This window comes from Oryctolagus cuniculus, chromosome 8 (assembly GCF_051225735.1).
Source record: "Oryctolagus cuniculus isolate XC-2025 breed Fujian yellow rabbit chromosome 8, ASM5122573v1, whole genome shotgun sequence".
In the NCBI taxonomy this organism is placed as follows: Eukaryota; Metazoa; Chordata; class Mammalia; order Lagomorpha; family Leporidae; genus Oryctolagus; species Oryctolagus cuniculus.
In genome coordinates, this window is record NC_142874.1 from 117,562,449 (window position 1) to 117,586,113 (window position 23,665).

Consider the following 23,665-nt stretch of genomic DNA (forward strand, 5'->3'; position numbering starts at 1 on the left):
CCCTCAATGATAAAGTCACTACTACTTTGCAAGTTTCATAGCATTGAAGTGTTGCCGCCTTTGTCCAGAAGACTTCTTTGTTTCATCCTAAGAAGTCCACATTAGCCCTGCACAAGTCCACTTCTGAAGCTTCTATAGTGTAGTGTACCCTGCAAATAGCACATACATGAAAATTTCTATCATTTTGCCCCATATACTTTCTTTTTTTTTTAAGATTTATTTTATTCATTTGAAAGAGTTACAGAGAGAGGTAGAGACAGAGAGAGAGGTCTTCCATCTGTTGGTTCACTCCCCAAATGGCTGCAAAGGCCGGAGCTGAGACAACCCGAAGCCAGGAGACAGGAACCTCTGGTATCCCATGTGGGTGCAGGGGTCCAAGGACCCAGGCCATTCTCCACTGCTTTTTCAGGCCACAGCAGAGAGCTGCATCTAAGAGGAGCAGCCTGGACTAGAACCAGTGCCCACATGGGATGCCTGCGCTTCAGGCCAGGGCTTTAACCCACTGTGCCACAGTGCCGGCCCCAAGCCCAATATACTTTCTCTACCAAATAATCCATTTTCCTAAGAAAAACATACAAGACAACTGTTGTGGGGCACAGGGATTAAAACACAGCGGGACTTCTGAAGTTAGATTAGGAGTCTATTAGCAAGCTGGCGACTGCCCTCTCACAGAGCAGTCCTGAGAAGACAGCCCCGAGTTGCAGTGGTGGGGGCTTTGTAAAGGCAGAACCTACTTTTTATCAGACATTTGATTATGCGTGTGAGCTTGTGCGAGCAGAAAGAAGGCATACAGAAGTGAGAAGCAGTTAGCTAATTAGCCAGGGTTTTTTTTGTAACCTTGACACCACCTGTGCTGTCCTGTATCCGCAGCTGGAAGTACACAGGAGAAACCAGTCTATTGGCCTTGCCATTATCAAGCAAGCAAAGGTATAGAACTAGAAATGGGCCAGTTACAAACTAACATTTAATTTTATGAAGAACAGGCCTTGTTTTAAAACAACCAAATAACCTATTGAACTTTGAGTCCCTTGTCACACTACTACACCCCTACTACAACTGTTGAAATGATTAGTACTTTCAAGTGTTACCAAGGACATGAAGAAATTGGAACACACACACATTATGGGAGGGAATGTAGAATGGTCCAGCCACTTTGGAAAACTGCTTGGCAGTTTATATAACGTAGTATATTTGTTTTGTTTTGTTTCTAAAGCTTTCACTTATTTGAGAGGTAGAGTTACAGACAGTGAGAGGGAGAGACAGAGAGAAAGGTCTTCCATCCACTGGTTCACTCCCCAAATGGCCACAACTGCCGGAACTGGGCCGATCCAAAACCAGGAGCCAGGAGCTTCCTCCAGGTCTGCCATGTGGGTGCTGGGGCCCAAGCACTTGGGCCATCTTCCAATGCTTTCCCAGGCGATAGCAGAGAGCTGGATTGGAAAAGGAATAGCCGGGACTTGAACCGGCACCCATATGGGATGCTGGCACTGCAGGCTGAAGATTATCCTACTGCGCCGCAGTGCTAACACCATAACTTCATATTTTTAAATGGATTTTAAAAACAAACATAATGACCTTCTGCAATGTCATCCTGGGTGATGACAGCCAAGAAATCACTTTATGTGCTTACTATATTTTTCCTATAATGTTAGACATATTTAAGAATTCATTTTCTGTACCACCAACGGTATATGTATAGCCCTTTAGGAAATGCAAGGTTGTTTTATTTAACTTAGTCCTGCATAAATTAATTTTTGATAAAATAACACCAACTTAGGAAACAGTGGTACAAGTAGGAATGAATTTCAGAATTTTCCACACCCAAATAAGCTTCTCTTCTAACTTCATTCTTCCGAAGACTTCTTGAAGTCCCTTCATCTAAGGTTTGTACATAATAAGACACAGTAAGTATTAGTTGATCCATTCAGCAAATATTCAGGATGGGGCGGGGGGCGGGGAGTACTTTTTATCAGTGGGAAGTGACTGAGGAGCTGGAGATGCAGCAAACCTCTAGGGTCAAAATATCTCCCCCCATCCAACATGATCACAACCACATAATTATGAGGAAAGGGCGCCTTCCACACAGGGAAGAGGAAAAAAAGGAAATATGACAAAATGGTAACTGTTACAGGAATAATAGGTCATTGAATTCTTCTTCATTATGTTCATTTCTCTACTTGCCAAAGTTTATTGAATGTGCTACTTTAAAATTTTTTATTTATTTGTATTTGAAAAGCAGAGACAGAGGGAAACCTCTCATGTGCTGGTTCACTCCCCCAAAACTTGTCACAGCCAGAGCTGGGCCAGACTGAAAGCAAGAGCCTAGCATTCAATCAGGATTCCTCCTGTGGGTGGCAGGGCCCCGACATCACCTGCTGTCTCCCAGGTGTGCATTAGCAGGAAACTGGGATTGAATGCTTTGAAACTGAAATAAAAATTTAAGTGTTGATACCAGTTTCTTATTTTTTAAAGTACTAAGATTCACATGCAACCTTTGTGGCTGAAGATGTTACCTGGTAATGTAAGCTCTCAAAGCACTAGCAATAGGTGTTTTGTCCATTATTATGTGAAAAATGTAACCCAAAAAACTAATGGTTTTCAATGGCCAGAGAATAACACAAGAACGATGCGTATCTGAATAATGGACCTAAAATCTTCTTGTAATTATGCCTTGACTGCTTCTAAACCCTTGTAGGTTAAGTGATATGATGGAATTTGCTTTTAATTCCTCTTGAGGAATGAGGATGAGTGATAGGGGTGGGGGGAAGGAGACACTAAATTAAAGAAACAGGTGAATTGACACAGAACAATGTTGATAATTGCTGAAGCTGGGGGATCACTTTATTAACTTATTTTCTGCATGTTTCTATAATAAAACTTAGAAAACAACTGTATTTTAACACTTCTGTATGTGCATTATACACCTAAAGTATCCTGTTAACACAATCAAAATAGAAGAAAATTAACAATTCACTCCAAAACAAAGCTCCAAGTGATCTATAATACATTTTTGCCATTTTATTTGTACAAATGAAGACAAGTGTTTGCCAGTTAATGCTAGTATTTAGGAATTGTATGAAAGACTGCTGTCGCCACCTACTGGAGACTACTTGTTATGAAAACAAGGACATATAAAATACAGGCACTATAGATATGGCACATATAAAATATGGCACATCAGAATCACCTATGGAGTTCAAAAATAAAGCAGGGGCTGATGCTGTGGTGGAATGGGTTAAGCTACTGCCTGCAATGCTGGCATCCCACATGGGCACTGCTCCACCTGTGACTGAACTCCCTGCTGGTGCATCTGAGAAAGCAGCAGAAGATGGCCTTGGGACCCTGCACCCATGTGGGAGATCCAGAAGAAGCTCCTGGCTCCTGCCTTCAGCTGGCCCAGCCCTGGCCATTATGGCCACTTGGGGAGCAAACCAGCAGACAGAAAATCTCTATTTCTCCCCGCCCTCTGCCTCTGTAACTCTGCCTTTCAAACAAATAAAATAAATCTTTAAAAAAAATAAACCAAAGGGTTTTGTTTTTTTTTTATCCAATCAATCTAAAAGAACCATTAGTAGACACCAGTGGTTCTCGAAGTGTGGTCCTTGGACCAGAATTATCCTCCTCACCGCCTGTTTGAAAACATGAATTCTCAAGGTCTCCCTATATTGTTAGGTGGAGCCCAGCAATTTATGTCTGTAACACCTCCAGGTGATTTGTATGTAAACTGAAGTTGAGAATCACTTGTATTTACTCATTTTTAAAATACAGGATTTAATTTACTGTTCTCTAAGAAGGAAACATAATGAGATTTGCATTGAGTAATATAATTTTACTATTTCCCCAGAGATTTTAATAAACATTCAACAAGGTTCTAGCTTAGCCAAGTGAAAAAATGCTCTCATGGAAAGCAGGGAGCAGTTCGCTCTTAGGCCACTAGGATATTCCTGCCTAGGGCACGTTCCCCCAACCATGTGTCCTTGCTTTGGTTTCTTCTGCTTAAAAGGCACCTGTCAGGACATAATGAAGCTGCTAGAGACATCATACCTGGTGACCCAGGAACACCATTTCTAGAGGGAAATAAAGCGGGAAAAAATTATACTTCAAGATTTTCTCCATGGGAGTATGGGTGGGAGGGAGGGTAGAGTGACAAGTATCACTATGCTCCTAAATCTGTTTATGAAATACATGAAATCTGTTCACCTTATATAAATATTTTAAGTTATTTAAAAAATTGTCTCCAAAGCACTGCAAATAATTGGGGGGAGAAGAAAATATCTTGAAAACAGTTGAATGCCCAACAATTCAGGAATGTCTCCATAAATTAAAACATCAACAGGGGGGCCGGTGCTGTGGTGCAGCAGGTTAACGCCTTGGCTTGAAGCGCCAGCATCCCATATGAGCACCGGTTCAAGACCCGGCTGCTCCACTTCCAATCTAGCTCTCTGCTATGGCCTGGGAAAGCAGTGGAAAATGCCCAGGTCCTTGGGTCCCTGCACCCGCATGGGAGACCTGGAAGAAGCTCCTGGTTTCGGACCGGTGGAACTCCAGGCGTTGCAGCCAACTGGGGAGTGAACCATCATTTGGAAGACCTCCCTCTCTCTCTCTCTCTCTCTGTTTCTCTCTCCCTCTCTCTGCTTTTCCTCTCTCTGTGTAAAAAAAAATCAACTGGGTGGAACACTGCTCAATCATTAAAATGGTATTTTTCATATGTGAAATGTTTACTTTACAACATCTTATGCACAAACTCTGTCTCTCTCTCTCAAGTGACAACAAAGTACTAAAATATTAATGGTAATCCCCAAGTAGTGGAATTCTCAGTAATTTTAAAAAATATTTCAGTATTTAAATGTTTTTCAACAGCAATACTATGTTTACTCCATTAATCAGAGGAAAATCCACAAATACAATCCCAGACCTTCTATTTTGTGAACTTAGATCTTCAAGTAATATTGATCAGCAAGCTTCCAATGAATGGTGAGAAACCAGCCCATCCTGGCTACGCTTCATCATCCACGTCTTCTCACACTTCCATTCCTACTTTCTGCACATCTGCCGTAACCGTTCACTAAAGACACTAAGGTTCTGCAGTATTACTCAACATTCAAAATTTTTTAAATTGCTCAAATAGTTTATCTTGGAATACATAAAAGCAGGTAAAACGACCTAATGACTAAGAGTCATTAAGCTATTTAAGAGCCTAAAACATCACATCAAACAGACTTAGATTTGAATCCTAGTTTGAAAGGGACTTCACGAGTTTCACTTTCCTTATCTGTAAAGTAGGAGTCCCACTCTCCTCAGTAAATCACTTATGACATACAAGGTAGTAGCACACACTCAATGAAGAGATAAGGCCATTACTGCTTTGTAATAATGTTACTGCTGTTTTTGGTAAGCAGCCTGTAAATTTTAATTTTCCTGTGGGAAAATAAGCTTAGTGGTGTAGTTGACAGTGATTTGGACTACCCAGAACACTAATTTCAAAAATAGCTTGGGAGACAGGCATGAGAATTGTTAAAATTGTCCTCATAAACTGGGTGTTATTAAAACCCCAAGCAAACTTACCATTACTATTATTTCATTAAAGAAAAGGCATTTGGATATTCCCTAAAAAGTGGAAGATCATATCAGAATAAACGAAGTCTTTCCTAGGAAAGGACAGTTGGCAACTGCACATCAAAATTACCTGTTTCTTTAATTTTGTCACATAGTTGTACACACTTAAGGCTCAACAAGAATTTGGAAACTGGCACATGATGAAAGACACTTAACTTCTTAGGCTTATTCTACTCACCTCACAGGAATGTTCATTCAACAAACACCTATCTACTATAAAGCATAGGAATTCAAGATCGAATGAGGCTAAGGGTTGGACCACCACCTGAGACACCAGTATCCCATGTGAGCACTGGCTGCTCCACTTCAGATCCAGCTCCCTGCTAATGTGCCTGGGAAAGTAGCAGATAATTGCCCAAGTGCTTAGGCACCGGCAACTCACACAGGAGACCCAGATGGAGTACCAAGCTCCTGGCTTTAGCCTGGCCCAGTCCTGGTCGTTAAGGCTTCTTAGGGACTGTACTAGTGGATGGAAGTGCTCTTTCTCCCTCCCTCTCTCTCTTTGTCTCTCTCTCTCCCTCCCACTTCTCCCCCACCTCAATCCATAGCTCTGCCTTTAAAATAATCTTTTTTTCAAAAAGGGGTTAAATGTACAGCAGTACTATACAGTTCCTTGCATATTGCAAAGCATACTAAAAATAAAGGCATTATTATCACAAAAATGTAACATATTATTACAAATTGATTCATAAGAGGTAATCCACCTACACATTTTAATGGCTTAGTCATTTTCTATATGCATACTGTCACACATGGTATTCAGATTACTTCAGGATGAACATTTCCACGTTTCTTGCTTTAGAACACAGTCATGTTTGGGATGCAGCTCGTGCTGCTGCTATTCTGAGCCCTTTGGGAATGGGGGATGTTACTATTTCCTCAAAGGTTACAGCTCCCAAGGGAAAATGATTAAGCTATAAATTGCTGCTGTAATTACCGGGATGTAGAATCTGGGTTCTAAGGAAGAAAAAGTGACAAGATCTAAAAGGTAGATTCAGACACAGAGAAAATTTTTTGTTATTTTTGAAATTGCTAACATTTTGTACTGTTAAAATTGATTACAAGAGTAATGATAAAGAAATAATAAGACATCAAACAAGGACACTGTGCAGTTTAATATTTTTATCTGTTGCTTCTTAATCTACTACAAAAAATTTCACAATGCAACACTTTTAAATAGCTGCTTTATTCCTTTCTTCCGTTGCTTCTTCTTTAGGCAACAATGGATCAACCTTCAACAGCAAACCTTCACTTGTTGAGCTACGAAGGAAAGCTCGTACCACAAAGGGACCTGGAAACAAAAGCAGAATCAGCTTTAACTTTATTTCATAGATTCCCAAGGAGCAAATACAAAAACATAACATGAAATCAAATAGGGGAGCCGGCGCTGTGGTACAGCGGGTTAATGCCCTGGCCTGAAGCGCTGGCATCCCATATGGGTGCCGGTTCAAGTCCCGGCAGTTCCTCTTCTGATCCATCTCTCTGCTATGCCCTGGGTGGGCAGAGAAGATGGCCCGAGTCCTTGGGCCCCTGCGCCCACGTGGGAGACTGGGAGGAGGCTCCTGGCTCCTGGCTTCAGATCAGCGGTGAACCATCAAATGGAAGACCTCTGCCTCTCTCTGTGTAACTCTGACTTTCAAATAATAAATAAATAAATCTTTAAAAAAAATAAATCAAATAGGGCTCACATCATATTTTCAGGTTAATAGTACTGTATTACTGAACTAGTATTTTATTCTGTAAGAAAGGAAAGATAGTTCCATTTATAGAGTATAAGACAAACTAGCTATATTCTAGAATATGAGAGATTTAACCTTGGAGCTGCATATACTCACTAATAATTCATTTTAGTCCAGAAGATGATCACTTGGAATTCATTTTATTGCAAAGTCAACAGTGAGGAGAGCAGGTGGTGATATTTACATTTGACAAAAATATTATAAATATTTATTTAAAAGCACAGATGCTACTTCTGTGTTACCAAACAGTTGGTAAAATTACCTAAAAATTCAGTCTTTCCACAAAAACAACATTAAGGGGCTTCACTTAAAATAGGAAAAGGGGGGCTGGCACTTTGGCATAGTGGGCTGTAGCGCCGGCTTCCAATATGGGTGCCGGTTTGATTCCCAGCTGCTCCTCTTCCGATCCAGCTCTCTGCTGTGGACTGAGAAAGCAGTGGAAGACAGCCCAAGTGCTTGGGCCCCTGTATCCAAGTGGGAGATCCAGAGGAGGCTCCTGGCTCCTGGCTTTGGATCAGCCCAGCTCCACATTTTGCAGCCATATGGAGAGTGAGCCAGCAGATGAAAGACCTTCCTCTCTGTCTCCCTCTCAGTGTCTGTAACTGCCTCTTAAATAAACAAAAATCTTAACAAAAAAAAAAGAGAGAGAAAAGAAAACAACATTGCCTAGAGGACTGGCTATACATCAACCCACTCCTGCTACAGTCTTAGAAGATCCTAAACTGAAATCTAAGTTCTCTGTGATACAGCCAGCATTGTGGCATAGTACGTAAAGTGGCAACCTGTGATGCTGGCATCCCATATGGGCAGCAGGTCCAGCCCTGGATGCTCCACTTCTGATCCAACTGCATGCTAATGGTCTGGGAAAAGGCAGCGGAAGATGGCCCAAGTGCTTGGGCCCCTGCCACTCATGTGGGGAGAGAGACCCGGATGAATCTCTTGGCTCCTGGCTTTGGCCTGGCTCCAACACAGCCACTGAAGCCATCAGATGGGAAATGAACCAACAGATGGAAGCTCTCTCTGTAACACTGACTTTCAAATAAATCTTAAAAAAAAAAGTTCTCCATGGAATGTAAGAATGCACATGCAGGAGTCAGCATTATGACCCCGTAGGTTAAACCACAGCCTGCAGCTCAGGGTGCCACTTTGAGCCCAGCTGCTCTGCTTCCATTCCAACTCCCTGCTAATGTACCTGGGAAAGCAGCAGAAGATGGCCCAAGTGCTTGGGTCCCTGACACCCACATGGGAGTCCTGGATGGAGCTCCACGTTTCCTGGCTGCAGCCTGGCCCAGCCCTGGCCATGTGGTCATTTAAGGAGTGAACCAGTAGATAGAAGACCTCTCTCTTTCTGTGTCATTCTGCCTTTCAAATCAGTAAAACAAATCTTTAAAGAAAATAAAGGAATTCTGTACACATACAATTACTAAGTACTATAGCCATGTTTATGACAAAGTAATTTTTAACAAATGAGGTATTTATACAAGTGTGTCTGACTCCCTAAGAAGACAAAAAAAATTTTAATTTTCATTTTTAATTTTAAATATGGATTTATTTATCTGAAAGGCAGAATGATAGAAAGAATGACAGAAGGAGAGATCTTCTATCTGCTGATTTGTTCCCCAAATGGCTACAACAGCCAGAGCTGCTTTCCAAGGCACATCAGCAGGGAGCTAGATCGGAAACAGAACAGCTAGAATTCAAACCAGCACTCAAATATGGGACGCTGGCGTCACAAGCAGTGGCTTTAACCCATTGTGCCAAGACACAGGACTCAAAAAACAGCTTTTTAAACTGTAAACACAGTTACAAAGCTAAAGCTGACCAAGAGTAAACCTAGACATGAACAATCAACTGAGTATAACAGATCCATGCTTGGTTCAACCATCCAAGCGGGAAATTCATCTGAGGAAATAATATGAATGGTATATAAGGCAATAATAAAGGCACCAGACCAGCCTATGTTCTATGTTCTACCCTATAGTACTTAGACATCTCAGTTAAGGTTAGTAATTCCCCATAAAATCATGACATTGATAAGAAGTGACTCTCATATGATAAAAATCAACCTTTTTCTTTTAAAAGGTAAATAAGATCAAGAGGAGCACGTGCTTGGCACAGCAGATCTGCTGCTTGGAACACCTGCATCCTATATCCGAGTGGCCGCTTTGAGTCCTAGCTCCACTTCTGATCCAGCTCCTTGCTAATGTGTACCCTGGGAGGCAAGGGATGATGGCTCAAATACTTGGGTTTCCCACACCCTCACTGGAGACCTGAATAGAGCTCCAAGCACCTGGTTTCAGCCTGGCCCAGTACTGGCTATAGTAGGCATTTGGAGAGAACGAGTAGATGGAAGATCAATTTCTCTCTCACTCTGCCTTTCAAATAAAATGAAAATAAATTTTTAAAAATGTAAAAATCATGAGACAATAGGAATTCCTTGGAGAATTTCATTTTTATTTATTAAAACCCTGGAAATATGGTTGCTATTGTATTTGTATGTTAACTTGATTGTTTTAATACTTTACATTTTTTAAAGCATCATAGGCCTATAGGAAAGTTTAAGCCTACCTTCAACAAATCACTTACCCAAATTCAGTGGTCTGTGCCTACACACTTCGTTAATAACTGCTTGCAAATTGGCGGCTATCTGTTCACTTGACATGTCCAGCTGAAAGGAAAGGATACACATAATGATGGGGAAATACAATGAATAACTATTGGTATTTATTCTAGACATAATGTAAATTGCCTACAAAGAGATTCTACTGTGAAAGGGAAAAACCTCCCTTACTCTTCTTTCACAATGCTACATTTACATGTCTTTACATGTCAAGATTTGACTATCTTATAGAACATATTACAGCAAAGATTTATGCTTAGGTTTTTCTCCTGAGATTCCTCGGTGTCCAAGCAAATTCCCCAAAGCATATCCTAGATGCAGACTATTATCCAGAGTCAAGAAGCTCTGCTAAAGTGCCAACTTTAGAAACATTCTATACAATAACAATTATCTTACCAAAAAACTACAGTAAGTAAATATATAGTGATTGAGTCCGAACTAATATCTCTAAACTCAACTAACATGCTTGAAAAATCCTCATGCATGTCATCCAAATTTGATGAAAGTTATTCTATCTAAATAGGAATAGAAGTTCAATCAGTTACATTATACTGAATGTTTATAGGATTCTGCATTGTGCCAAATGGATAAATTTTTTTAATTCAGATAAAATTTATAAGAGCAAAACTGGAAAAAATTACAGAGTAAAAAGTTCAAACAAATTTTTGTTTTTAACAACTCTGCGACCAGGTGAAAAATGTGTTACTGTAAACAAAAAGAGAATTCCTCCTGAAAAAACTTCTCTAATCATCACCAAAGAGTACTTATTTGACACCACCTGGGCAGGATGTAGCACCAAACACTAAATGAGAAACATTAGATGTTACTGGAGGAATTCTTACTTTATGCTAATCCATAAGTGGGAGTTCTAAAAGGAAAAAAAAAATCAAATCAATGCTTGGTTCACCTTGTTAAGTCCACTGGCCTTAGAGATTTAATTTGATTTGAGGCAAGTGGTTTACTGGTAAAAGTTTCTTAAAGATTTTATGTTAAAAAGAAAACACAGGGCTGGCACTATGGTATAGTGGGTAAAGCCACCACCTGCAGTGCTGGCATCCCATATGGGCCCTGATTCGAATCCCAGCTCCTCCACTTCTGATCCAGCTCTCTGCTATGCCCTGAGGAAGCAGGAGAAGATGGCCCAAATCCTTGGGCTCAGCACCCACATGCAAGATCCGGAAGAGGCTCCAGGCTCCTGGCTTTGGATCAGCTCAGCTCCAGCCATTGTGGCCATTTGGGGGGTGAACCAACACCTCTCTCTCTCTCTGCCTGTCTCTGCCTCTCTGTAACTCTGCCTTTCAAATAAATAAATAAATCTTTAAAAAAAACACACACACAAGATATCAACATGCATCCTCACCTTGCTTCCCTCTCTTAATTCTCCATTTTACTTCAAATTGTTCTGTTTCCTATTATCAACTGACGTGACCGTCATCTCTTAAGTTCCTTTACCCTTTGTTAAACATCCATTTCAACCTTAAATTTGGTAAACAGATACATGAAAAAGATGTATAAAATATCTCTTTTAATAGTGATGATCTATATTGTTATACTAAACTCCAATTTTTTTACAGCCTTATATTGCCATTCCAGCAGTAAGCAAAGTAAAAACATATTGTTTAGAAACGGAAAATAATTATTTCCCCTGCAACTTTCATTATTAGGAAGTCCTCAACGATTTTAATTTTTTTTTAAAAATACAGAAGTTTTGAAATAGTTTATACTTTTGATCAACTTTTAACACCTCTTATCTTTATTACCGTGCTGAAATCAGACTGTCCCTTAGGTTTCCTCTTGAAGTCCCAGAAATTCAAAAGCTCTGTGCTTTAACAATAGGTACCAGCCACAAAGTTCTAATCACATCTTTCAAAGTTCCTGTTTTCTCTGCTCCAAGTCATTGCAGCCACTTGGGGAATGAACCAGCAGATGCACTGCATTTCTCTCTCTCTCTCTCTCTGTCCTTCCCTCCTTCCCTCCCTCCTTCCCTCTGTGTGTGTGTGTGTGTGTGTGTGTGTTCCTCTCTGTAACTCTGCCTTCCAAATAAACAAATAAATCTGAGGGGGCAAAGATGAAGAAGGAAAAATCTAACCTTAGAACCAAACAGGAACATGACTGAAATATCAACAGGCCAGAGCCCTTTCAAAAGTAAGAAGTCCACTGACCATGGAAATTCAATGTGAAGCCCATCTTACTAAACTTTATTATAAATGGCCTGATTGCAATCCCCTCAAATCAGAACTTGACAGTTCTCTGCACACAAGTGTGGTGGAATGAGAAGGTCATGCCAAGATGGCCACTGGCAAGCGAGCATCAGTGACTCAGCAATGGCTTTGGAAACCCCCTGGGAAACCACCTGGCAACGGCGCCTGCCTGGCAACAGGCTGTGATTGCTTAGGGCATAAACTGCCCCTTGACCAAATTGGCTGCCATGGCTATATAAGCTGCTGTACCAACTGAAATAAATGAGTCTGCGAGCTGCTAGCCTCTGGCCCACTTTCACCCGACTCCCAGGGTCTGTGTGGTGACTCCACGCCTCTTGCCCCCACCACGCTCTTCCTCTCGGAACGAATCCACAGCAACACACTAGCTTTTTCTAAATAATCTATGAAACCTTCCCCACACCCCTTTTCAAGGAAGAAGATTTGTGTCCTATCGCTGTCTCTAAGCCAGTAAGAAATAATAAGAACGCCTTTCTCAAAAGATCGGTGTCACGGACTGGTGTATGTGCACATCAGACAGCAGACCTAACTTGGCTCAGTAACATGCCCTCTACTGAATTGTAAAATATATTTATGATCATAATAGTTAATTTTATTTCTTTAGATACTATGCAAAAACATGGAAAAGTTATATATTTAATGGGCATTATTATGGTTATTTAAGTGACTACTGGTGACAATCAGTACTCAGCTATGTACAGAAACAAACTCTATGCATGCACCAGTTTTATCAAAACTTTCAGAGGCAGGCATTTGGTCTAGAGGCTAAGACACCTGTCACCCACACTGCAATGCCTGGATTTGATTCTCACATCAGCTTCCTGCTGATGCAGACCCTAGGAGGCAGCTGATGGCTCAAGTGATTGGGTTTCTGCCACCCACATGACAGACCTGAATTGAGTTCCTAGCTGTTGTGGACAAATGGGGAATAAGTCAGCAGATAGAATCTCTCTCTCCATCTCAAATAAAAATTTCTAAAGGTTAGCATATGAAATTGACAATGATGTCAACAGAGCAATGCTTACAAGCTTTGATACATCTCAGCTACTCTATACTTCCAAAACAGCTTTCCTATGCAGCAGCATCTGGCGGCCTTAAGAAGGCTGAGATGATTTAAAAAAAAAAAAAAAAAAAAGACTTATTGATTTTGAGAAGTGGGAGGAGACTCTTCTATCTGCTGTTCACTCCCCAAAAAGGCTGCAGCAGCAGGGGCTGATCCAGGCCGAAGCCAGGAGCCCAAAACTCCATCTGGGTCTACCTTGTGAGTGGCAAGCCCAAGCACTTGGGCCATTCTCCACTGATTTCCCAGGCACATTAGCAGGGAACAGCCAGGATTTGATCTGGTGCCCATATGGGATGCCAGTGCTGCAGGCAGCAACTTAACCCACTACACCACAACAGCAGCCCTTGGGGTGATGATTTTTGAGGAGAGGATGGTATCTGTTTCACTGTCAATAGCAGAGTGCATGCCAACAGCAGGAAGAAAAAAGGAAGAGGCTGACACAGAAGGGGACACTGAAATGTGTAAACACTGTATTGGAACACACACCAGTCACGACACTGTCTTTTCATCTTCTGTGTTCAGCTAGAATGTCCACTGCAGAGCAGAAACACTCCTTTTTCTGCAGCACAATGTTTTCAGGAAAAGACTGCTTACTGCACCCTGCCTTCTGCTGGATCTGGTAAGGCACTTTCACCAAACATGTCATGGGAAAGGCTCAGTGAATGCAGGCAAACACGATGTCTCTCTGCCTTAACTCTCAGATTTTCCCCTTTCCATGTAATTCCTAACCTTCATTTTCAATTACTTTCTTACAGTATGAGAAAACTAAAAGTCAGTGGCACTGAGCCACTTTCTGTCCCTTTAAAGTGCACTTGTTATATTTCCTCTCAGGCAAAATGTACTCAGGAACATGTCCACTGCAGTGATTCTCAAGCATTGGTAGGTCAGCAAACCAAACTCCAGGAAGATGCGCACACACACACAAAAATTTAGCCAGTGCTTTCAGAGTCTTCATGGATTCTCAGCTTATAAGAAAGGAGAAGACAGAAGACAGACATCAAAGGACAGCACCTCAGTTAAAAAGGGTCCCAGGGCCAAACCTTCAGAACTGCCAATACAGAAGTAAAATGATTCAAATATTGTGAAGGACTAAGGATTAAAGTGTGTAAAAAGGATTTTTATATTTTATAGAGGCAGAACTAAAAAAGCAAAGCAAAGTACACATCTATGATTCTTAAGCACACACATGTTCATACATCAGTGGCCACTTCTGCTCCTGGGAATGCTGTGACTGTTTTTAGTTGACTGATCCCAACTGGAAACTGCAGAGAAGGCTGCCACTTTGGATAAGCACCTACTAAACTATCTGACCTACAAAATCCCTTCCAAATGCAATAGTATAAAATTAAAGTATGGCTTGGCAAGTCGTTTCCACAGATGGGTCCATACTCTTAACATGCATGACTCCTAACTGTCTAAACCCAGAAAAGAAAGGTAATCCAGGTGCCAACATTATGGCATAGCAGGTTGAAGCCACGGCTTGTAACACCAGCATCTCCTATCAGAGTACTGGTTCAAGTCCTGGCTACTCACTTCCTGCTAATGCACCTGGGAAGAGTGATGATGGCCCAAGTGTCTGGGCCTCTGCTACTCATAAGAGAACTGGATGAAAATCCTGGCTCCTGGTTTTAGCCTGGCCCAGATCTGACTGTTCTAATGGTTTGGGAAGTAAACCAGTGGATGAAAGATACTCCTCTCTCTCTCAATCTCTTAGTGTCTGCCTCTCTTCCCCACTTCTCTCTATTACTTTGCCTTTCAAATAAATAATAATTGATTGTTGGGTGATTGCTTTGGACCAAGCTCTGTTCTAAGCATGTCATTCATTTCTCCCAAGAACACTGTAAGGTAGGTGCCATTATCACTTCTCAATTACAACTAGAAACTGAGACTTAGGAAACGTTGACACTTATCCAAGGGTACACATATGGTAAGGAGAGGCTCTGCAGCTCTGTGTATGAGCTCCTAACTTAGCAGACAAAACTGGGTATGAACCTCACTTCCACCACTTGCTAGCTTGTAACCCTGCACACAGCTATTATGCATGGGTGATCCTTATGAAAATAAAGTCTTCGTTCTCTGAAAAACACAAATGAGTTGTAAACTAAAGGGAGAAAAGAGAAAATAGAGAGATACTAAAAGGAAAAGAACACGCACTTAAGAGAGAAGTGTGGGCCAGTGCTGTGGCGCAGAAGGTTAAGCCTCCACCTGCAGTTCTGCCATCCCATATGGGCGCCAGTTCAAGTCCCAGCTGCTCCACTTCCAATCCAGCTCCCTGCTAATGTGCCTGAGAAAGCAGCCGAGCACAGCACAGGGAATTGGGCAGGGAACTGGGCCCCTGCCATCCACATGGGAGACCCAGATGGAGCTCCTGGCTCCTGACTTCCACCTGGCCCATTGTAGCCATTTGAGAAGCGAAGCAGTAGATGGAAGGTATCTCCCCCAACCTTTCAAATAAATAAATAAATCTTTAAAAAAATTAAAAAAAAAAAAAAAGAGAAGAACTGGGGGCCAGCATTGTAGTGTAGGTGTTAAGACACAACCTGACACTGGCAGCCTATTTGAGCTGATTCCAATTCAACTCCTTGCTAATGTGCTTGGGAAAGCAGCAGAAGATGGCCCGAGCACCTAGGTCCCCAACACCCACAGGGGAGACCCAGATAGTTTCTGACTCCTGGCCTTGGCCCAGCCTAGGCTCAGCTATTGTGGCCATTTGGGAAATAAATCAATAGTTGGAAGAGATATCTGTCTGTCTTTCCCTCTCTCTGTTAACTCTGCTTTTCAAATAAGTAAATCTTTAAAAAGAAAAAAAAGAAGAAATTCAATTTTTCTCTCCACCTAAGGAGTTTTTCACTACTTTAATTTTTAGATTATTTTTGTTTATTTGAAAGACAGAGTTACACAGAAGGGAGGACAGAGAGAGATACAGATCTTCCATCTGCTGGTTCATGCCACAACAGCCGGGGCTGGGTCAGGCTGAAGCCAGGAACCCCAAGTTTCTTCTAGGTCTCTCACATAGGTGCAGGGGCCCAAGCACTTGGGCCACTTTCCACTGCTTTTCTAGGCACATTAGCAAGGAGCTGGATCAGAAGTAGAGCTAAAACAGGAGAGGGAGGAGGAAGGGGGTAGAGTGAGTGAGAAGACGGGTATGGTGGGAAGAATTACTATGTTCCTAATGTTGTATTTATGAGATATATACCAAAAAAAAAAGTGAAGCTAAAATAAATTTAAAAGGGGGGGGGGGGTTGGAATGCTGGTGTTGTGGTGTAGTGGGTTAAAGCCTCAGCCTGAAGCTAGCATTCCATATGAGCACTGGTTCAAGTCCTGGCCGCTCTACTTCTGATCCAGCTCCCTGCTAATGCTGCCTGGGAAAGCAGCATCAGATAACCCAAGTCTTTGGGCCCCTGACTCCTTCTTTGCAACAGCTTAGCTCTGACTGTCGTGTCCATCTGGGGATTTAACCAGCGGATGGAAGATACCTCCCTCTCTCTCTCTCTCTCTCTCTACCTCCCTCTGTAACTCTTTCAAATAAATAAAATGAATCTTTAAAAAAATAAAAAAGAAGTGGACCAGGGGTTGGTGCTGTGGCGTAGTGGACAAAGCCACTATCTGCAGTGCCAGCATCTGATATGGGTGCCAGTTCGAGACCCGGCAGCTCCACTTCCAATCCAGCTCTCTGCTATGGCCTGGGAAAGCAGTAGAAGATGGACCAAGTCCTTGGGCTCCTACACCTGCATGGGAGATCTGGAAGAAGCTCTTGGCTCCTGGCTTTGGACTGGCACAGCTCCGGCCATTGCAACCATTTGGGGAGTGAACCAGCAGATGGAAGACTTCTCTCTCTCTCTCTCTCTCTCGGTCTCTCGGTCTCTCTGTCTCTGTCTCTCTCTCTGCCGCTCCTTCTCTCTGTGTAACTCTGACTTTCAAATAAATAAATGTCTTAAAAAAAAAAAAAAAAAAAAAAGTGATGGACTAGCCTGGTCTTGAACTGGTGGTCAGAGATAGGATGCTGGCATTGCAGATGTAAGCTTAACCTGCAATGCAACAAAAGTCAGCTCCTTACTTTCCTAATTTTCAAATGTTAACAACATACAACTGAGCAAAGTTATATAGGCGCTATTCTTTGTCAGACATCATGCTGGGGATCAGAAACAAAAAGATAAGTAAGATATAGACACTGGCCTCAAGGAAATTACAGTCTTGTCACTAACGTGCAATGTGACAGGTGCCACTCAAAGTAGATGAACAAAGTACTACAAAGGCACAGAGGAAGAAGTGACAAGAGGGCTGCACAAAGGTGATATTCAAGCTGAGTCTTAATGGATGAAGAATTTTGAAGGACAAAGTAGGTCTTGTAGGCAGTGAGACCAACATGAAGTAATCAGAGAACAAGGCAGACCTGCTGACTATGAGGTGGCCCATTTATCTAGGGGACAGACATGACTGAAGAGGATGAGGTTCAAGCCCCTCCTGCCTGCCCGACAAAGGTTATGCAGAGGCAGATGCTACTCAGGCCTACCTCACTGTTACAGTAAGGGCTGTGGGGCTACCCTCTGTCATCAGAACTCCTGATTTATCAAGAACTGTCAGAATCTGGATTTCCATGTGATACTGTCTACTTTGTACAGGCTAATTCAATAAAATAAAACCACTGTTTGGGCCCAACAGGAGGACAAATTTAGTCTGCAAGCTGCCAATTTGTAACTCTATTCTTCAGAGTCCACCACTGAAAACAGCAGGAAGTACTGAGTTTGAACCTAAGATAGTGATCTGAAACTAGACTGCAAGGGAATTTAGATGTTCAGGTAAAGATTTTAGGACATATCCTATCAGCGGTAAGAAGACGTTTAATGTTTCTAAGGAGACAAATCGTTTATCTGATCTGTTTTAGAAAGAATTCTAGAGGGAGGGTGTAAAACAGGACTTGGCAAATGTGCTTTGTAAATGGTATGATGATAAATATTTTGGGTTTTGCAAGCCAAATGGGCTCTGCCACACTACTCAACACTGCTGCTGTAGTGCAAAACAAGCTATAGACAAAATATAAGCAAGTGAGTGCCACAGTATTCCAAAAACAATTTTATTACAAAAACAGGTGTGGTGCCAGACTTGACCCACGGTCCACAGTTTGCTGACCTCTTCTACATAGAAGACATATCAAAGGATGCTTGAGGAAGTTCACGAGCAAACAGCCATCAAATTTTGCTAAAGCAAGGATATTTTCTGCTTTGCATTTTTTTATTTAAAAGAAAGTTTTGTTGGACACTGATAAACTTTCAGTTTCCTATTATGCATCTACTATGTTGACAATGCAAAATACACGCCAGCGCCGCGGCTCACTAGGCTAATCCTCCACCTAGTGGCGCCGGCACACCAGGTTCTAGTCCCGGTCGGGGCGCCGGATTCTGTCCCGGTTGCCCCTCTTCCAGGCCAGCTCTCTGCTGTGGCCAGGGAGTGCAGTGGAGGATGGCCCAAGTGCTTGGGCCCTGCACTCTCATGGGAGACCAGGAGAAGCACCTGGCTCCTGCCATCGGATCAGCGCGGTGCGCCAGCTGCAGCGCACCAGCCGTGGTGGCCATTGAAGGGTGAACCAACAGCAAAAGGAAGACCTTTCTCTCTGTCTCTCTCTCTAACTATCCACTCTGCCTGTCAAAAAAAAAAAAAAAAAAAAAAAAAAAAAACACTCATGGAAAATGGAATTAAATGATAAATTTATAAAAAAATACATATTTTGCATTGCTAAGAATTGTATGGCCATTTAAAATAAAAGTAGGAAAAGTGCTTAGCGATGATTTCCAAAGCTGCTATAAATTTTGAAAACACTTGAAACAAGTTTCTTTAGGGCTTATGACCAAGGCTCAAATTTAAAAGCAAAAAGGCATTGGAGGCTGGCGCTGTGGCATGGTGGACTGGACCTCCATCTGCAGCGCAGGCATCCGATATGGGATGTTCCGGGTGCTCCTTTTCCAATCCAGCCCCCAGCTTATGGCCTGAGAAGTTCATGGAAAACAGCCCACGTCCTTGGGTCCCTGTACCCTCATGGGAGACCTGGAAGAAGCTCTTGGCTTCTGGCTTCAGATCAGCCCAGCTCCAGCTGTTGCAGCCATTTAAGCAGTGAACCAGTGGATGGAAGATTTCTCTCTCTCACTCGGTAACTCTGCCTCTCAAATAAATAGTTTAAAAATAAACAAATAAAAGCAAAAAGGCATTTTAGTGGCCTACATTCTAAAGCAGGATGTCAACAATTAAGGTCACCAAAAAAGTTAACACCCACCCAAAACAGAAGAAGGAGCCAAATGAGGAGGCAGGGCTTCACAAGAAAGGAAGACTGGCTGGTCGAATATGCACTATGTAGAGTACATAAAACCAGTATACTAGAGATAGCCAGAAAAGTAGCAACAACCAAGATGGGCACCGCAAATGGGAACAGACAGGTAAGTAGAGGCATTTGTGATTTCCCCTTAGTCCCCTCCTAGGCCTCTACGACAGAAAAGTTAGGCCTGGAAAAGGCACTGGGGCAAGGTACCTTAGAACGGAGCACTGGAAAGTCTACAGTGGGAGAAGCCTGAAGGTATAATAAATCTTCCCAACTTCAGGACACAGAACTGTAAAAACCTGGCACCAAAATGGGAAAGCGAGCTCTTCAGATATGGAATTAGAGTTTGAACTAGTTCAAGCTGACAGTCACAGGAACTAGTTCTGTTTAAACTGGCAACGCCTAACAGAAAAGGGAAATTGTACAGGGCACAGTTGTAAGCAGAGAATGGAAAAAACTATTCACATTTATACTTCACTAAAATCAGACTTTTCAGTAAACAGCTATACATTTATACAAAGACACAAAATATATTCTCTGTGTATGAGAGATGTGGATTTATGTTCATGGGATGATACTATACTATTAAATAATGAGATATCAGAAACAATCTAAATGTACAACAAAAATAAGTTTCATTAAGTTATATATCCACATAACAGGCTATAAAACAGCTTTTAGAGTGATACTTTGCAACAACTTTAAAGACAAGAGAAAATATGGTCAAGGAAAAGAACACAAAACAATATATAACAGCAATTACATAATCAAAAAATGCAGAGAACGAGCAGTAATGAAAAGTACTAAAATGTTACCAGTGATTACTGGAATGCTGAATGATTTATATATTCCTATCTATGATATTCATTATGTTTTAAACATTTTATTATGTACATTCATTATCTCCTAATAAAAAAATTAGCTCTAGATTAGCATTTAAAATTACAAAACCATCCCTTAAAGACACTCCCAAAAAAGTTTAGTTTATCTCTTCATAAATAGCACAAAATAAGAATTTATCTCACTGTTGGTACTGGGAAACAGACCCAAATTCCCTTCCCAACAACTACTAGAGCTTGTAACAAGCCAATTATTGCTGTTACATGTTCACTTGTTAAAAAAAAATATTTATTTATTTATATGAAAGGCAGACTTAGAGAGGAAGGAAAGACAGACAGACAGACAGAGATCTTCCATCCACTGATTCACTACCCAAATGGCTGTAACAACCAGGGCTGGACCAGGCCAAAGCCAGGAGCCAAGAGCTTCTTCTGGTCTCCTACTTATTTTTAAAATTATATTTTAAAAAATGAAGAGCTAGTAAAACTGACCTTTCAAGTATATGTATAGGTCCATGAATTTTAGCTCCTAATTACATTCTAGTAACAACCATTCCAGTGCAGGATACAGAATCCACAAAGACTGCCCCACGTGATCTCTCTCAGGCAAACACACCCTACCTACTGCTAACCCCTGGGAACAACTGATCTGTCACTAGACTTTTATTTTTTCAAAACTGTGCTATGGGTGGGGGGGTGTTTGGTACAGCACCCAAGATGCCACTTGGGATGCCTACATGCCATATCAGGGTGCCTGGATTCTAGTTCCAGCTCCACTCCCAATTCCAGCTTCTTGCTAATATGCACTCCAGGAAACAGCACATGATGGCTCAAGCAGTTGGGTCCCCACCACACACATGGGAGACTTGAACTGAATTCCCAGTTTCTAGCTACAGCCTAACCTAGCCCTTGCTGCTGCAGGCATCTGGGGAATAAACAGATAGAAGGAAGATCCCTCTTTTGACTGTCTCTGTCCCTTTCTTTTTACATAAAATGAATAAAATGTTAGAAAACACTGAGGTGTACATTTTATTTTTTTAAATTATTTCATTATTTGAGAGGTGCAGAGAGAGATGGATAGACAGATCCCCCATTTGTTGGCTCACTTCCCAAACCCCTGAAATGGCCAAGACTAGGCCAAGCCAAAGCTGGAAGCCAGAGCACAACCCAGATCTCCTGTGTGGTGCCAGGAACTCAATCACGTGAGCCATCGTCACGCCTTTCGGGGTCTGCATTACCAGGAAGCTGGAGTCAGGAGCTGGAGGCAGTCATCAAATCTCAGCACTTCACTATGGACACGGCTGTCTTAAGTAGCATCTTAACTGCTAGGTCAAATATTTACCCCAATCATTCACTGTTCTTTTGATCAATGATCACTATATTATTGAGTTAATGAGTTAATGCAATGGATTAAACATTAACTGTTTCTCTCAAATAGCATAGTGTTTTTTAAGCTATTATATATCTGTGATAAATATGGATAGTCACACTTTCAATTCCCAAAAGTTCTGGGAAATTATTTTATTTTATAACACCATAGGCAAGAAAACTAGAAGTGATAATAATATTTTTTTTTGACAGGCAGAGTGGACAGTGAGAGAGAGAGACAGAGAGAAAGGTCTTCCTTTGCCGTTGGTTCACCGTCCAATGGCCCCCACGGCCAGCACGCTGCGGCCGGCGCACCGCGCTGATCAGATGGCAGGAGCCAGGTACTTATCCTGGTCTCCCATGGGGTGCAGGGCCCAAGCACTTGGGCCATCCTCCACTGCCTTCCCGGGCCACAGCAGAGAGCTGGCCTGGAAGAGGGGCAACTGGGACAGAATGTGGCGCCCCGACCGGGACTAGAACCCGGTGTGCCGGCGCCGCAAGGTGGAGGATTAGCCTAGTGAGCCGCGGGCCAGCCAATAATATTTTTTTTTAATTCTAACATTCCTACTAGCAAAAAATCCATCCAAAGGATAAACTTAAAATCTTACAAGGATGACTCATCCCAACTAAATATACAGTCGCTCACAATAAACAATCAAAGACAGTCCTGGTACACAATGGATTCTAGGTAAACATTAGTTTCTCCTCTTTTTTGACCTAAAACCCTTTGGGAATCTAAGATGTATTGCAAACCTATTCTATTTTACATTCTATAGATTATTTCCCTCTTTTTATAATTCCCTTATTTATAACACAAATGCTATAGTAGACTAAAAATAGACCAAAAGAAAAGTTTATCATTATTAACTGGAAGGAATGAGGAGAAAGGAGAGAAAGCAGCAGTGAGCCAAGAGCCAATGGGCTGAAGCCTTTTCTCCAGCCACTGTACCTACTTATTATGAACAATAATCCTGCTACCCACTACTCCAGTTTGCTTCCAAATAAGCCTTAAATTTCTGCACTCTATACTAGCTGTACCTTGTTTAATTGAACTAACTCCAACACATTCACATTTCCTGTTCTAACATGTCCACCAAAACTGAGGCCCTCTGATTTCAACACAAGGTTTTACTATGTTTATATTCTCTTGCCCTGAACTTGTTTATTTTTGTTACCGGGTACTTCAGCTTTTATCAGCTGCCAGACTGACAATATTCTTGTATCAAAACAATTTACTTTTACATGAGCAAAGCATAGTGATATTCACCTATGAATGGAATATGTCCACAACTTTAATAAGATGAAAAAAAAATAGACAACATCAAAGACACTAAACTAAGTAGTTCAAAGCTCCAAATATACTTGAAGCCCAGACAAGAAACAGTAGTAAAGTCAGGTCTTGGCAGGATTTCATATAAACATAAATCTGAGTTGTCCTGCTCTTTTTTCTCTCTATTTAGAAAACAAGCTTAGATTTGATCTGCCAATACCAATACTGTTTACAAGTCATCAAAATGTGGATATTTACATAATTGTAAAAAAAAAGTATTTTTTTTTCTTTATTACTACTGTAATTTAATGTCAAAGCTAGGCCACTATATAAATGTATTTATATAATGTATTTTTAAAAGATGTTCTTCATAATGTCAATCATATTTAGGAAATTTTTTTTTTTTTTTGGCAGACTGGGTGGACAGTGAGAGAGAGAGAGAGACAGAGAGAAAGGTCTTCCTTTGCCGTTGATTCACCTTCCAATGGCCGCCATGGCCGGCGCGCTGCGGCCGGCCGGCGCACCGAGCTGATCTGAAGGCAGGAGCCAGGTGCTTCTCCTGGTCTCCCATGGGGTGCAGGGCTCAAGCACTTGGGCCATCCTCCACTGCACTCCCCGGCC

General features: G+C 41.7%; 1 protein-coding gene across 3 annotated transcripts in view; it reads right to left on the minus strand.

Annotated features, from left to right (window-relative positions):
* Positions 1 to 6,712: 6,712 nt before the first annotated feature.
* The window catches only part of MRPL1 (mitochondrial ribosomal protein L1), a 100,756-nt gene continuing 83,803 nt past the window's right edge, over positions 6,713 to 23,665 (minus strand). For all 3 annotated transcript variants that reach the window (XR_016212481.1, XM_089303195.1, XM_089303196.1), the window contains 2 exons: positions 9,942 to 10,023; positions 6,713 to 6,907 (listed from right to left, as the gene is read on the minus strand). Coding sequence is in view for 2 of the 3 variants with exons in the window: in XM_089303195.1 (XP_089159321.1) it covers positions 6,789 to 6,907; positions 9,942 to 10,023 (201 nt within the window). In the remaining variant the exon portion in view is untranslated. The remainder of the gene's footprint in view (positions 6,908 to 9,941; positions 10,024 to 23,665) is intronic.